General features: G+C 39.4%; 1 protein-coding gene across 3 annotated transcripts in view; it reads right to left on the reverse strand.

Moving 5' to 3' along the window:
- Positions 1–309: 309 nt before the first annotated feature.
- The window catches only part of PELI2 (pellino E3 ubiquitin protein ligase family member 2), a 121,960-nt gene continuing 104,637 nt past the window's right edge, over positions 310–17,632 (reverse strand). For all 3 annotated transcript variants that reach the window (XM_043548215.1, XM_037901208.2, XM_037901209.2), the window contains 3 exons: positions 10,209–10,406; positions 9,248–9,436; positions 310–6,753 (listed from right to left, as the gene is read on the reverse strand). In XM_043548215.1, coding sequence (XP_043404150.1) covers positions 6,187–6,753; positions 9,248–9,436; positions 10,209–10,406 — 954 coding nt within the window. In that variant the 3' untranslated portion in view covers positions 310–6,186. The remainder of the gene's footprint in view (positions 6,754–9,247; positions 9,437–10,208; positions 10,407–17,632) is intronic.

Here is a 17,632-nt window from a genome sequence, read left to right on the forward strand (position 1 = left end):
CTGGAAAATTATTTAAAATAATTCTCCATTAAAAAAACCTAGTAGAAAACGTCATACTGCCATGCTGAGAAAAAGCTGCAGGTTTTCTTATTTCCCCTTTCCATGCTTGTGCCAATATTGTCTTTAACACCCTCACTCCCCCTCAAACACAAACAAAAAACACACACAGAAAACCATTCTTAGGACATTTTTTTAAAAAATGAAGCTTATGTATTCTGTTTGTGCATACAAAAAAAGGGACAAATACAGAGATGCAAACAAAACATCAAAGTTGTCATTACGGGAATTAATTTTAAAAGTCACAAAGCATGTTATTCCTGGAAATTGCTTTTATTTAGCAATGATGTTAACACCACAAGAAGACAGCTGGCATTGAAAGCACAAGAAAAGTTCAATTTAAACAAGGGGAAAAAAGAAGATTAACAAATTTTAGAGCATTCACACGGAATACACCCCATTAACTTGTCTGCACAGAAGTTCTCAGCCAGGGTGTTTTGGTTTCTTATGTTGACTTTAGTAACTTTTTTTTGCAACGAAAAGTTACATTCCACTGACAACCTGGAGGAAGAAATAATTAAAGGACTCAAAGTCAATATTGAGATAACATTTTAATAGTTTTGAAGTTTTTCCTGTAAAATGGCTTGTACTTCCACAGGTACAACAGTGAAGAAATAATTTTTGAATCCATTTCACATGGCATATAAAAGATTGGTTTTACAAATATATTCTGAAAATTTAACAACTGGTAACACTGTATAAGGTAAACATAGCCACTTCCCCTTGATACTGGGCTTGCTGTTCAAATGAGAGACTCTTCCTACAGCTGTGTTACAAGACAAGAGCCCGTGTAAAGATACCTATTTAGTAATGTGTCTGATGAAAGTGGAACACAATGCACATCTTTATCCATCAGTTACCCATGATGCAAAGGAACACAAGGTACTTGGTGAAGGTTAACTGCCCATCTGGAAAGTATAAATATGCCCCATTAAAAATAAAGTGATTTGAGAGCTATTGCTTTCTTCAAAGTAACTTCTGTTTGATGTCCCAGCAATTTATACTTTTGCTCTGCTGCTAGCAAAAACAAAGATGGCATGTCTTTCTCTAACTAGCGCTAAAAGTATACACCCCAGCCTGCATCTATAGGAACAAAAGGCCAGATACTGTGGTCTTTTCAAGAACAAAACTAATGCTGAAGTCTATGCGAATTTGCTTGCATAAGGACTACAGAATCTGGGTAGGAGTTTTGTTTGTGTAAGGAAGACAGAAATTGATCCTGAATGAATAGGGTTATCCTTCACTTTTCCTAGCACCAGCTTTAGGGACTACTTACAATGCAAATCATTATAAATTGGAATTAAAAATAAATCGCCAAAAGAGAGAAGTCCATGCCCCTCTTTGCTTCTTCGAGATCAAGCAATCCTGAAAGGGTTTGTTTTTTTAAAAACCACCCCTCTACAAAACACACACATTTTCTTGCACTGTCTACCCTATAACTATATAAATGGAGAACAAGACGAATTAAAATACCAACAAGAAGCTGTAAACTGAGCATCAGAGAGGAAGAGATTTTTAGCCAGAATATTTCAAACTACTTGGCTTTTTTAACGTCTCTAACTCAAGTGGTTAACAACAACTTTCTTTCCCTTAAGTGTTTTAGGTTCAACACCTCTGTACTTCAGTTAATGGGTGAGAGCTCCCACCTGGCATCTGAGTCATTCACAAAACTGGGGAAGACCTGACCTTGCTCATATGGAGTAAATCCTCTCAATCTTTTGTAATGATCAGAGAGAATCAAAAAGGGGCACAAATCTTGTTTTAAAATGCCATTTGCAGCTCTTGCCTTTAATAGAAGTCAGAGACACAGCAAAGCAGTTCTGTACCAGAGACAGCTTTGTTACCAAGCCGGAATGCATTTCAGTGCCTTCCATTGGCAATGATGATGGCCAGATGAAGAATTCTTTTTGGTTGCTCTTCTGCACTAGAATTTAATGTCAAGGCTTATCAACATCGGAGATAAAAATGGATTTCTCTTTTAGGGCTCTATTTTGAGGGAAGTTCCATTTCCCATAGTATGCTTAAGCCTTTAAAAAATAGTGGGCAAGGAATTAACTTAGCCACTGCGGCAGCCCCAAACAGAGAGCTATCAAAGATCAAACCAGTAGCCATGTTTTGGCTGTGTCTGTGTGTGTAAATATATAAAATAATTCTATAAAGACACTATGTAGTCTCTCAAAAATAGTGAGTTATTTAAGTATGAAGATTAGGCAGCATCCCACTCCCACTCCCACCCCCTCTGCTTTCTGGCCATATTCTAAAACAGGATTCTCAAATTCCAGAGTCAGGAATAAAGAGTACAAAAAATCCCTCCCCCAACCCATAAAGCAGCAACAAAAGTGGCAAGGTTTTTTTCTTAATGAAGTGAAATTAAACCTTTGTTGAACTTGTTTATAAAAAGGATTCTCTTCAGTTTTTGACTATGTAATAAATTAAACAAGTTTGGAAAATCAACCAAGAGATACATGAAAATCAAAACGGCTACAAACATGTTTATGTGCTGTTTTGCATCAGAATTGGTTTGCTGCTCTTAACAGAGCCAGTCTTTTCTTAATGGCTTTCTCCTTCTTTCCACCCATGTCCCAAAGCATTTCTTCTCTAACCATCTATGCCAGGCTACTCTGAGGCACAAAGGTACCATACTTCATAATTAAATACTGAGTCATGATTAATATGAATTACTGTACTAAAAGATTTTGCTTAATTTGGACCACAATTCAAGAACAGACAACTTAATACTGAGTCTTCAGTGTAGACTTTAGCCCTCCTTCCAAAAAACTGCCTGAAAAAAGGAGAATGTGAGAGCTGCAGCATACAAGAACTGACAAGCAGAGACTAAAAAAAAAAAAAAGACTAGAAAAATACTTTGAGTAGAGTTGTGCTTCAAACAGCTTCGACTCATTCAAATGAAACTGATGGAGTAACTGGTAAAAATATTACTTATGGAATGCATTATTGCTGACTTTTGTTCAGGGATATGCAAAAGCACTGACAGGTCTGATGGAATGGTCATTTAAATCATGAAATAAAAGAACGTTTGTTTTCTGTCTAAAGATGACCCTTCTGCAAATTCCTTTGTATGTATGTATGTATAAGAGAGACAGAACAAATTTCATTAATTCATGAAACCTGATTTTCCCCCAAATTCATTCCAGAGCAATGAAAGGGGATTGGGGAGTAGGGGGTGCGGGAGAGAAAAAGACTCCCTCTGATTCTAACTACTGGTCAGTGGGAGAGTACCGGGATTCATACAAATGAACTTCTAGAAGTTGGTTTCACTGGTAAGACACTATTTCCCTTCTTGCAGCATTTCTTGTGCTAATCCAAGCCTGATGGGAATACAAGAGTTTGGACATAGTCTTTCAAGTGATACCTCTGCAACTGAAAATCACAGGCCTGAAACTCCACAGTCTTGCATTCTAAGTAGTCATTTACACCATGGCAAGGTGAGTGTGCAAAACTGTAGCATTTTACACCCACTTTGTACAGGTGTCCGTGAGTGGGCAAGATGGGGGGACATCAGCTCCCACATCTAGATTATAATGGCGAAGGAGGAACATAAAGAGGCTTGGTATGGAGGTGCCTTAGAGCTTTTATGACTACAGGCCATTAACTCTCATGGGGAAACTACACTTGCAGTTTGCCAAAATAGTTACTATATCAGGGATGTGAAGCATATTATAGTCCTGTGAGTGCAAAAGGTCTCAAAATCTAGGGCTCTGACTACCACTTTTAATGCCTACTGCCAAGCGTTAAATCTTGTGACCTTGAGACAACAATGTACATTTCCCGAAAGTTTGATTTCGTGGCCTCTCTCATGACAAAAGCTCTCTAGCTAACAGACACAGTTCAACAGAACAGGGTGGAGTCTGCCTCTCACAGATGAGGTATATGCTAAGTAGAACAAATGCTGCAGAATGCATGTGGAACCTGAGGAATTTATACTGAAGACAGCTAGAGAAGAGACAGGGACACCCTTATGTTTATGCCACAAACCCTGGCAGAGAAATGAACGCTAACAGCATCTTTTTCTGTCTGGTTGGGCTGTCCTTCTTGGTGGAACAGTAACCACAAGGCTGCCTTGTGGAAGGACTTGGAACATGGAACCACAAAAGGATCTCACTGAAAAGGCACTAGGAAGAAGTGTATAGTTCTAGACTAACAAGATTTGTCCCCTTTCCAACCAGTGAGTGGGACAAGCAAACTGTACAATTTGGGATTTGTACAGGGAATGCTGCAGAATGAACACTACCTTTTACGGCAAAACGAAAATAAAGTTTAAAAACAGAAGTAAAGCTATTTTCAAATTATTAAAATGCTAAACCTTTTTACACAGCAAAATTATATTAAACAGCAGCAGATGAAATAATATGTCCCACCACCATAGGCAAGGGACATTTTAAATGTTTATAAGGTTAACTATAAAACAATTTGACAATCAAAATATGAACAGGCCAATTCAAGTATATACACAATATATTAAAATCATATAAATTATATATTTATACAAAGGGCACAAATATAGCAAATTTCAAGTGATATAGTAATCACTTTAACAGAACTGAGTTTTGAATAATCAGTTTCACCTTTTAATGATTTTCTCCCAAAGTCTTTCAACCTGGATAGAATGACACCTCAGATACCTAGATTACAGAAAGCAAGGATCAAGAATTATTATTATTCTCAACCAAATGAAGCTGGCAGAGCGGGATGGTAGATCTCTCATGAAATTCTGATTTATTTAGCTAGTAAACACCTATTTGTTCTCTTAAAACTCAGGAATTTCATTTTATCTACTGCAGATGAATATACTCTGTTGCGTGTATTTAATGATTACATTTGAATTCTGTTTGATTTGCAAACATTTTAAAGAAAAATAGATTCCAGCACTTCTCAAAAATGCAAGAAAAGATGGCAGTAAGTGTAACAAAAACTACAGTTAAATTATGGAAGGATGCTCTCCTCACAGCATTTTGGCTTGTATCATATAAGTGAGCTGAAAAAAACCCAGTAGCTTATTTTTAATCACTTTTTGATTTCAAAAGAAGACAGCATGGCCCCAATCCAGTCAAGCACTTAAGTCCCACTGAAGTCAGAAGAGCTACGGATGTGCTTAAAGTTAAGCATGTGCTTAGAATGCCTTGCTGGATTTAGGTTTATGTGCATACATTCTGTATAACAGCACCTAAACCTATTTTCTATTGCTGCAGTGCTATCCCTTCATTAATGCAATTCTTAAAAGGGTTGCTACATCTTAATTAACCCAGTAGTTCCAGGCATGCAAGGTGAGCAGCAAGGGCAAGCCACATTAAGCAGAAAGAAAGCAAAGGCAGGACTACAAATATACAGAAATTCTCTCTTTAAAAAGGTACAAACAACTTTACATGTGTAAAAGTAATTCAATTTCACAAAATGCAGGTTAAAAAAAAATCAACCATATACTGTATTTCATGAACACTGGATACCCACCTCACTGAAAGGAAATCAAAGCAAACAGGAACTCTCCAGTTTCAAGTAATCCTTGATGCCTTTTTGGCCAACTGCATTATACCGTGACAGGTGATTTAATAGCATTTATATGCTACAATTTATGCAGCTAACCTTTCACGTATGATCCAAATTGACAGTTGTGTCTAGTTAACATTCACCTATGTTTGCCCACACATTCCATATTAGCTCTTTGAGAAACTATTCAAGTTAATTATATTGCAAATTAAAGAAATTACATTCTGTATGTTCCTTCTAGATTTGAAAAAAATAGGTTTTTAAAGGCTTGTCGAAGTTTTGAAGGAAAAAATTTTCCATTAAAAAATCCAAGATTAAAAAAAATCATTGACTTTTTTTTCCCCCCTGATCAAGGGTGCTAATAGAAAGATCATTACAAACATTCTACAATTTGATCAAGAAGACTTCATGAATATGCCGCTGATGAGCATGCAACACCACTGATATCTGTCAAGTTCCAGGTATCAATGTATCCCCATTTCATCCCCCATCAGGCCCCTCCCCCCTCCCCCGCACCTCCCCAGTAATAACAGTATTATAAAAAGGAAAAATCTAGAGTTAGTGGCAAAATCTTCACAGTAAATTGTTAAAGAAAATGTTATTGTGGTCATTTGTAAAATGGCATCAGTCAATTGGACCCTGAAAAATTAGTTTGACGCAGTTGTGTTCCCCAGTCAGCTGTGCTGCACAAAAAGGGCAGGAAGCATGAAATGCATGAGTACCATGAGGCAGTGGGATTTGAGACCAGTATTTTGCAGATTTCTCAGAGCACACATGTCCACAAGGGGTGAAAGCATAAGTTGGAGGACCAGCATCCACATAAAACCCTGCCTCGCAACCAAGCCAAAGAGGCACATAGGGACCAACGGTTCTGCACATAGGACACTCGCGCTCATTGGCTTCTGTGTCACTGCGATGTCCCCAATTGTGATAGCCATGAACGTGACCACAGCTAAGGTAAGCCCAAGGCTGTTTCTCTTCTACCACATCTTTACGGTTAATGCTGGGAAACGCTAAAGTATTCAGCCCAACAGGACACTGTGGCCTAGCGGCATTTATCTCCTGTCGCAAAGCTTCAATGTGTTTCTGAGTCGGTGTGTGAAACAGACCATCTGCTGTTCTCCACAGAAGAGTGGCTCCACACAGGTCAATGAGAGAGCCATCTTGTAGGATGTTGGTCTCATTTTCTACCTAGAGGTAGAACACAAACATAAATTTGAGATGGATCTTTACAGACAATTTAGCTAATTCTGTGAATGACTCCTCTTCCTCAACACATACCACTCACTCCCATAATTCTCTAGTAAAATTCTCAGAATGTTTACAAATAACCTCTCTGGAATTTATTCTCCCCTTCCCCCTCACCCTTTTGATGTGGGGGTCTCTCTCCTACCTGCCATGTCTCTTTCTCTCTGATCTTCTAGTATGGATCTTCCCTGGGTCTCTCTCACCTTCCTAGCATGGATTTTCTCTATGGTTGTCTGTTTTACTTACAGACAGTTTTGACAGGATTTAGAGAGTTCCCACTCCTTCATTCTGAGATGTGTACCAGATAGTGAGCTGTATCACTCCTTTGGAGCTTTCTGTTGCATTTTGCTTCCTTTGTTTGGGCGGGCAAGTGACATGTTATATTGCAGATACCATGCTAGCCAAATTCACAAATATTTTTGTAAGTTTAATGCTAAAGCATAAAAGTAACTGACAGCTAAATCTTAGTCCCCAATTTTCAGAAGTGATGAGCACCTATTACTCATATTGACAGGTTTCAGAGTATCAGCCCTGTCAGTCTGTATTCTCAAAAAGAAAAGGAGTACTTGTGGCACCTTAGAGACTAACAAATTTATTTGAGCATAAGCTTTAGTGAGCTACAGCTCACTTCATCGGATGGAAGCTGAAGGGACTCAGCTCTTCTGAAAAATCAGGCTCAGTGTATAAACAGGCATTGTGTACAAACTACAGCATAATATTTACTGTCTAAAAATTCTCATTTTCTCTTCTGAATGAAAGCAGGTGATTATGCAACATATTGAGAGACTATCCTAAACAAAACAACAGCTTCAGTGCAGCTTTCTCTAATTTGTTTTAATGTCACAAACATATAGGCAACTTGCGCTGTTGGTACCACCATTGAAATGATGAATGCACGTTAAAATGTGTGTGGGACATGATCTGAGAACAGACTTCTCAGGAGTGAGAAGTGTATAATTAACCAGCATCAGCTTTACACGTTGCTAAGGGGTGGAACATTCAGTACTGTCATATCAAATAAATATCCTGGATATTAAACAGAGCACTTCAATAAGTGTGGCTGGCAGGAGGAACGACCACACTTGATATATTAATTTAGCCCAAATTTGTGGATTAAGAAGAGTAAATCATCCCTATAAAAAAAACCTAGATAATGATACAATAATCTATTGATAAAAGGTAATTTACAGCAAGTGCTACAGGTACGAAGTTCAGTGATCAGAACAGAAGCTCATCAAATGAAGAGTCAGAAAATTCTTTACAAACAGAAAAGGGAAAGGTTTCTTGGTATCATGAACTGAACACATTGCAAACTTTGTGGATTCATTTTTATGAACCCACTCAAAGAACATTGCTCACAGCTGTACTAACCAGTATGCCATGTCATTTTATTTACATTAAGAAGGCAAGTTGTTCTGGCTGTGGGAGAGGAGACTTTCTTATTCTAGAGCTGCTTTTTCTCAGCAGCACTAAAGGTGTTTGACTAGGATTGTACACTGTTAGCAAGTCATTGTATTTTTGAATATAGCAAAGGCACCTACAACCCAGGATATGGTGCTCTCTCTTTTTATATCAGTTACAAACCAAACTAGAATTAAATAAGTCAAGAGGTGGGAATACCTGGGGGAACAAGTGCCTACTGAGAAGGGAAGGACTCCTGCTTCTAAAAGCTGCAGTCCTAAGCAACCCAGACAGGGAGCATCAGTCCTCTCCCGCAGATATCAACAGTCAGGGATGGAGGGAAGGGAGGGAAAGGGTGCAGAAAAGGACCCTCTTGAGCCCTAGAGTTGGGAGGCGCATGAGGAGTGTGGCCACAGAGTGGGGAGGAGGGGAAGAATGGGTTGCCCAGTAAGAAAAAATGCGAGGCTGAACATGGATGAGTGGGGGCTGGAAAATTATTACCTACACTTCCCTCAAGCCTCAGAGTCTAACAGCTTGACGGTTGAACAGTTACATCTCACCGCTAATTAGAAAAAAGGAAGGAAGAGATGGATGAGGAGCAGGGAAGGAGAGCATTGTAGCAAAAAAAACAGAATATAGAGGTTGAGATGTGCAAAGCTCTTCCCTGCATAGGCCTGGTGGTAGCACGGGGACCCTGCTTTCTTTCCCTCTCCCTGCTAGTGGCAGATCAAAGGGCAGCCACGCCTCTTTAGGCAGCTGCAGGAGGAGCAGTGGAGCTCACTTCTCAGGACTGACGCAGTAACCTGCTCAGATCTCCCATAAGGGACCCTCCCCGGCTCTTCTATCTTTGAGTGGGGTGTTTGTGTATGTTCTCTCCATGATCCCCTGCCCCAGTGCTAGGTGTGACAATGCTGAGACACAATACTGTACTTCCTGTACCCCACACCTCTAATATCACAGTTCTCAGTGCCAGGAAAAAGAGGTTTTCCTATGTTAGTAGTACATTGGTTTTGAATAACTTGCACTTTCAACTTACTAGCTTCCCCCTTTGTTGAGCAGATCTGGTTTCTCGTAGAGTATATACATCACCACAAACTGAAATTTCCCGCCACACTCCGGGTTTAGACTCCTCGGTAAACCCTCCTTTTGGATGCATGACCAGAACTCCATTGGTTGTTAATCCGTCCATGTGCCCATCGGGATTTTTCCATTTTGCTGCTTTTTCCTAGATGTAACACCATAACAATGGGAAAGAAGGCAGCCTTTTACTTTCAAAGCCTCAAGTAGGATCAGCACTCCAGTATATTTCACCAGCACAGTTAGTGTTTATAAGGGTAAAGAACACTGTTGGTGAATGCAAGGCTCGTGGGTGATATTTTCAAAGCAGCAAGAGATTTAGCTGCACATTTTTAACCAGTATTTAAACTTTTGCAGAAAATTGTTACTTCTAACTCAATAAACCAAATGTCACACATGAGATGCTTGTGCAATCCCTGTGTTGGCCTTACAGACACATCGGCTAACACTTAAATCATGAAGATGCTGTTAACCATTGCAGTTTATATAGTCTTTACTGTGGCTTGTACTGGGTGGTGGTTATATCTTTCCTTGGAAGCTAGTACTCATCTAGCTAAAACAATCCCACTGTAAGTTTAATTAATGGTGAATGCCTAGTCAGAACTCATGTCGTGCCCTGAAGAGCCAATCTTTTCAACAACAAAAAAGAGGCCACATAATTTAGACTCTGATATTAAAGATAGGTAGAAGCCACTGTGAAGAGTTCACAAAATGGCAATATATTTCACTAATAAATTTGAAGTTCCCATAAATTTTCGAATCATAGAATTTCTGAGGTTTTAATAAACCTAGGCACCAAAGTCAATGGCAATATACAGAATTTGTAATGAGCAAATTCTTATGACTCATTTTTTTTAAAAAAGCACATGGCATACAGGCGATTTTTGCTTGTGCATAACATAGCTATCAATAGTACTTACTCCAAGAAATATGTTTTTAGAAGAGTCAAATCCTGCTGCAAAAATCCTTGCTGTATACGGTGCATTCCTATCGCAGACAATCCTGCATGCAAACCTGGATATGGTGCTTTGTGTGATCTGAGTTTCATCATTGTTTTGACTGCCAGAAATTGTATCTGTTACTACAAAGTCTATAGGGCTTTCCGTTGATCTCCCAACCTGCAAAAATTCAAAATGCACTTGATATACAGCTCTCTAAATATACCTCACAGAAACATCAATGCTACCATCTTGACAAAGTTAATTTTGATCATATCAATTATCTACACTCTGCCAACCACCTGTCTGGAAGGTGAAATTCCTGCTCTGGACTGTCATATTTTCACATATTTGCCCTTGGCAAATATTCACCATTTTCATAGCAAGACAGCTTTTCATTTGATAAAACTGCTGTGGCTGCGTATGTAACAGCAAATCTGGAGCATATTAATTTTATTTAAAGGGGGGGCGTATTTTAGTTAGAAGTGTGAAAATGTTGGTTACTGCTGTATTTCATACCCCCTTCTCTGCAAATAAATACTATACTCCTACATTCAGAGAAATAAAAGTTAAAGAACTTTCTACTGTCATTTTAAAATTGCCATGAAATTAAAGCATGTTTTTAAACCAAAACAGCAGCTTTTAAAACCTATTCTTAACAGAAAATGAGAGAGTCTAATTCATATTTTAGACATTATTGCATTTTGTAATTCTTATATATAAGATTCTCAGGACAGGATACTCATTTGGCCAGATGTTCTGGAGCCACCCATGTATTTATAAGAGACATTTTAAACAACACTTTTTGTATTAAGCACTTACTCTGAGAAAAATAAAGAAGCTGAGACAAGGAAACTCTCTCATAAAAAGTCCTAAGCATTTAAACCTTTCCCCCCACATCTATAAAACAATTCTAAAACAAGGAACAACTGTCCATTTGGAATCGCAAATTATAAAATGGACAAATGGATCTGACTATCTAACAAAGGTGCAGACACAACACTGAGCTGGTACTAGTACTTCTCTATGCAAGTAATGTTGTTACATCATGCTGGACAGTAATCAGGCAGTTATAGGTTAGAAACAAAACATGTAATTTAAAGTACTTCTGAACAGATGCCTTTTGACCTGCTGCTAATCAAAAGGAAATGATAAATATTTTGTATGCCAATGTAGTTTAATTCCAAGAATCCTCATTTATATGTAAACTAATAACTTCTCAATGAAGATCCTTAAAAAGTTTAGTGAGGAGGTTACAATCTGTGTAGCTTACTTGCACTTCAAAGGCCAGCAATGGGAACACACATATGGATCCATCATGTGCAGAAACATCTCTGCAGGTAAACCAGAGCCAATCTCTAAAACTTCCCCCCTATAAATACACTCTGTCTATACAAAGAAGAAAAACTCTCCAAGAAATAAGCAAATATATGACACTGTTAATATTCACCCTATCAAATGAATCTGTAGCAATGATACAAAAAGCAAGCTCATTTGTAAAAAAACTCTGCTTATTGCAGAACAGGGGTGGCCAACCTGAGCCTGAGAAGGAGCCAGAATTTACCAATGTACATTGCCAAAGAGCCACGGTAATATGTCAGCAGCCCCCCATCAGCTCCCCCACCCCACTCCCAGCGCTTCCCACATACCAGCAGCTCTGCCGATCAGCAGCTCCCCCCTGCCCCGCACCTCTCGATCAGCTGTTTTGTGGCGAGCAGGAGCGTGGGCATTGCAGGCTTAGGGGAGGCGGTGGGGGCAGGGCCTGGGGCAGAGCCAGAGGTTGAGCTGTGAGCAACCCCCCCCCCCCCCCCGGCACATTGGAAAGTTGGCGCCTGTAGCTCCAGCCCTGGAGTTGGTGCCTAGACAAGCAGCCGCATATTAACTTCTGAAGAGCCGCATGTGGCTCCAGAGCCACAGGTCGGCCACCCCTGCTCTAGAACATCAAACTATGCAGCAAACCAACAAATACATGCTGAACCTGACATTTTAACACATTAATATAAAAGCAAGCAAGGATTTTCCCTGCCCCCGTTCCAGATTGCTTTTAGAATTTAGTAAATTTTTTAAAGCAAAAACACACAGAAATAATGAAAGTACTAATCAGTCTAACCAAAACTATTCACTTCAACTTTTCAGAGAACGTAAGATTTTTCATAGAATGCACAAAACAGATACAGTTAAAATTAGGTACACAAAGTTGGATGTGTCACGGTTTGTGCTGCTTAAAAAAACATCAAACTAAAAATATTATAGAATGCTCCATTAACTAACTGTACCTCCTTGAAATCCTATTTCCAATGGACTTGTATTTATCTCCCTATGGAATTCCTGTTAAAAGGTACCATGGTTGCACAGCAGCAACAGCTCAGTCAAATTCCTGCCTGACTTTAGAAAGTGTTACACACAGCACTGTTTACCTTGTGGTTATTTGATTCTGTGGCAGGTTGATATGGTTTTTTTTATTGACATCAAAGCATTACTTATACACTGGTCAGAATACGCAGTTGGCTTCCAGCTGTTGTACAGATTGCCTCTAATAGTAAAGGCGTGTTAGGGAATCCTTAACTGCTGTGCGTTTCAGAATCTGTTCCACCTTAATTCAAACCATAACAATGTGAGGGTCACCTCAGCCATGCTGAAGATAATTAGCTTTATTTTGCTTTAATATGAAGAAATTCAGTCTCAGTAATCTGCATATAAAGGTTAAACTTGGTCCTGATTCGATGGTAGCCTTTGACAGATTTCCCAACAAACTTTTAGCACATGTTGAAGGCTCAGAAGTTCTTAGATTGTGCCTTTTCTTATCAATGGCATGAGTATTGTAGTCATCATGACACTCTAGTCTATGATTTTGCACAGTGATGCAGAGATCAGTCAAACGCTATACAATGTAACACACTTATAGATCTTCTTAAAGGGACATCAGACACTACTGTCTAAGTTGTGTGCTTACTACAAGTGTTCCCCACTGTATTTATTCCAGCTCTTAAACTTCTAACTCTGGATTGCTATTAGAACTTTTAAGGTGGTTACAACAAAAACAACAACAGAAGAATTGTCCTATTGGCCTTGAAAGCATGACATAACTCTTGGTTTTCTGCATAGCCATATCAAATGACCTGGCAACAGGGAATCTCAACTGTTTTAGACACTAGCATTAAGATCTATAGGCTTGAAGCTTTTATTTCTTGTGCCCGTTGGGCTTAGACATTTCTGAAATGAGAGGAAATATTTAGGTTTTATTTTAAAAAAGTGGCACAAGATAAAGATAATCCTGAGATTAATACATTTTCATTGATAAACATATACTTGTACTAAACTTATATTTTGATATTCCATTCTCTTTGTAAAAAGACTTATGTAGAATTACTTCTGTGTAACATAATACCACATATTAAATGCAGTAAAGCCATTTAAAAAAATCTCTCAACATTTAAAAAAGTAAATTTAGCATTTGCTAGAGACACTAAATTCACACAGGACTATGATAATTTAAAACAGCAGTATACTATCCCTATGGATGTGGCAGGAACTACTTTCACGAGAGAAAGCTATCCGGTTTCCATGCCAATTCAAATCTTTTGCCTTTGAGACCATCAAAAAAAAAACAAAAAACCATTAATCAGTATCAATTGTAATGATTTTGGCCACATGGGCACTTATCCATTAGGAGGTAAATTGACCATTAAGTCATTTGACATTAGAGTCAGAGGACAATTACTCTGAACCTACACTAGATTTGAACTACCAATTTAGAGGTGAACGGTTCTGGATTTCATTACCATTTCTCTGAAAGATTTAGTTCCCCCACGCAGTGTCTTTCTTTTGGAAGGTCATGCTACTCAGTATCAGTTTGCAGATTGTTGCTTAGATTTTGTTTTAATACTTTATGAGCTCTTATTTAGAGAGCTATAGGATGTAGTTTGGGACACATACATCAAACATGCTAGGGGCTACAAACACTGATGTACAGTAATGCTGAAGTACTCCTGAAAGTCAATCATAACTTTTCCAATCATAATCTGTCAGACAGCCTCACTGCCCACGACTTGTTATTAAAAGCTATAAGTAGTCACCCACTTATTGATCACTCATGTCTATTGTCAAAGAACACTATTTAAGATCACTCTTTGAAGATGGTGGGCCAAATTTTCTGATGATGTAAACAAGTGTAGACCCATTGACTTTAATGGAATTTCACTCCATGACAACGGAAGAGAATTTGACCCTACTACTTTAAACAGAACATCAGAAGTATTGCTCTACTCTAAAAAATAAAGCCTTCATTCTCAATAAATACATTCAGGGTCATCATTCCTTTATAGTACGTGTGACGTTATTGACATGAACTGTGACCGTATAGATCATTGTTGCAACCAGGGTCCTATGGCTGCACCAGGTCTTGTACAGAGGAGGCCAAGTGGGGTGTCTATGGAAAGGTTGTAATTTGCTGGGTTTGATTATGCTGTATGTATGTATGTATCATTTTTGTATTTGAAGTTATGAATATTGGCTACGTACTTGTATCTCGATGTGTTTGATTCTAAGTAGCATCAGTGAAGCATTTGGTCAGCTTCTTGAGAAAGGACTATTCTCAGTAAGTGCCCAATCAAGAAACACTTAACTGACAATGGACTGTGGGAGACGCCAATCCACATCTGAGCTTTCCTGGGAACGTTCAAACTAACATGTGAACAATGGCGTCAGCCTGCAAAAAGCTTAATCATTCGTGGACATGTGACTTGCCCAGGTGCCTACAAACTCCATCATGTTGCATGTTGTGCCACCCACAAGAGAATATAAAAGGCCCTGGAAGCCTCTCCATTTTGTCTTCACCTGGCTCAAGAGATGGCCTCTCCACCCCCAAGAGATGCCTGAAAGAAACTGGAACAAAGGACAGTAACTACAGGGGTGTGAGTGATTGCTGGACCCAGAGTAGGAGGGAGTCCAGTCTGTGAAAGAAGCTTACTGGAACATCTCTGGGGGTGAGATTTCATCCGTAATCAGTTTCTTAATACATTAGGCTTATACTTGCATGTTTTGTTTTATTTTGCTTGGTAACTTACTTTGTTCGGTCTGTTATTACTTGGAACCACTTAAATCCTACTTTTTATACTTAATAAAAATCACTTTTTGGTTATTAATTAACCCAGAGTAAGTAATTAATACCTGGGGGAGCAAACAGTTGTGTATCTCTGTCAGTGTTACAGAGGGCAGACAATTTATGAGTTTATCCTGTATAAGCTTTATACAGAGTAAAACAGATTTATTTGGGGTTTGGATCCCATTGGGAGTTGGGTGTCTGGGTGCCGGAGACAGGAGCACTTAAGCTGTTTTCAGTTAAGTCTGCAGCTTTGGGGCGCATGGTTCAACCATGGGTCTGTGTTGGAGCAGACACGTGTGTCTGGCTCAACAAGGCAGGGTTCTGGAGGCCCAAACTGGCAGAGAAAACAGGCTCAGAGGTAGTCTCAGCACATCAGGTGATAGTCCCAAGGGGATCTCTGTGACTGAACTCGTCACAGAGGGGACAGCAGGCTCTGCGCAAGGTTGCCCCTGTGAGGCAAATCCTCAGCCAAAGCAGGGCTGCTCACTCAGCTGCCTCTCCAATGGATCCGGACCTCAACATTGGGCCCCTGACCCGCGAGCCTCCCTAGCTGCACCCTCCACACCAGCTGAGTCAGCTGCATGACCTGCAGCTGGCCTGTCTCTGAATTGTGCCTAGCAAATAGCTGTGCATGCTCGTGCTCCATACCCTTCACTTCCTCACCCCCGTGTCCTGCCCCGACACCAAGTAGCAGCACCTCTTATCACCCGTGGAGGGTGATAAAAACACACCTATTCAGTGATGATTCCTCATTTGGAGATGTTAGGATATAGATAGTCAGGCCTGTCTGTAAAGGCCTGTACTCTAAGAATTTAGGTGTATTCTTATCACTTGGCTAGTTATAGAGGTATAAAAGAAAGAATCAAAATGACTGTCTGCCAGTGTAAGGTCCTTCTCTTACTGTGACAGTCTGAGGCCCTGTTCTTAGGCTAAGCCCTTTGGCTAAGCAGCAGAGGCAGCCATAAGCTGGGAAGCGACCGGTCATCTCCTCACATTCCAAACTAGTCACATTGAAATAAGGTGCTATTGGGCTGTTAGGATACAATCCTGTCCTGATAGTGCCTATCACCTCCAGAGAAAGGGAAGTGCCTAGAAAATGGAAAAGGAAACTTTGTTTGATAGCATCCTGTCTGGCAAGAACTCACTTATCAATAGCTGGGATGTGAAATCCTCATTTCTCTGTTTGTTCTATCACTGTAGTCCCCATTGTTTGTCTGTATAATCTCTGTCTGGTTCTGTGATTGTTTCTGTCTGCTGTATAATTAATTTTGCTGGGTGTAAACTAATTAAGGTGGTGGGATATAATTGGTTAAATAATCATGTTACAATGTGTTCGGATTGGTTAGTTAAATTTTAGGAAAATGATTGGTTAAGGTATAGCTAAGCAGAACTCAAGTTTTACTATATAGTCTGCAGTCAATCAGGAAGTGAGTGAGTGGGTGGGTGGGGGGAAATGGGAACAGGGAATGGGGGTGGGGAAACTGGAATCATGTTTAGCTAAAGGGGGAAATGGGAACAGGGACACAGGTAAGCCTCTGTGGTGTCAGAGCTGGGAAGGGGGACACTAAGGAAGGAAACTGGAATCATGCTTGCTGGAAGTTCACCCCAATAAACATCGAATTGTTTGCACCTTTGGACTTCGGGTATTGTTGCTCTCTGTTCATGCGAGAAGGACCAGGGAAGTAAGTGGGTGAAGGAATAAGCCCCCTAACAGGAGACTGATCAGTTAGCCAGCATTTAATCCATTTAATGAATTCCAGGTTAATTTTTTCTCTCTCTAGTTTTTTGATCAAAATGTTGCGTGGTACCAAGTCAGATGCTCTACAGAAGACTAAGTATATTATGTCAACACTATTACATTTATCAAACAAACTTGTAATTTCATCAAAAAAAGATAACAGGTTCGTTTGACAGATTCCCCTGGGAGAACTTTACATGGAGCAAGAATAGAAAATGATTGGAGCAGAAGGTATTTACATTTGGATAGTTAGGCCATTTCCTCTCCTCTTCTGTCAACCGAAAGAAAACCAAGTGCTGGACGCTTTTAAGTGCTACAGACTGAAGAAAGGCGTTTAATAACTCAAAGTAGGATGATTTAATTACTGTTAAGATGAACGTGTGTGGCCTTGACAAGAAAAGATTGTGCAAGTTTTTTTCCTCAGCCTAGTGACCCTAACTATGTACAGAAATTGTGTCAAGCAATTAAAAATAGTAATTAATCACACTGTTAAGAATGGAATACTACTTACATAAATATTTGTGGATGTTTTCCACATTTTCAAATACGTTGATTTCAATTACA

This window comes from Chelonia mydas, chromosome 6 (genome assembly GCF_015237465.2).
Source record: "Chelonia mydas isolate rCheMyd1 chromosome 6, rCheMyd1.pri.v2, whole genome shotgun sequence".
Taxonomy (NCBI): Eukaryota; Metazoa; Chordata; order Testudines; family Cheloniidae; genus Chelonia; species Chelonia mydas.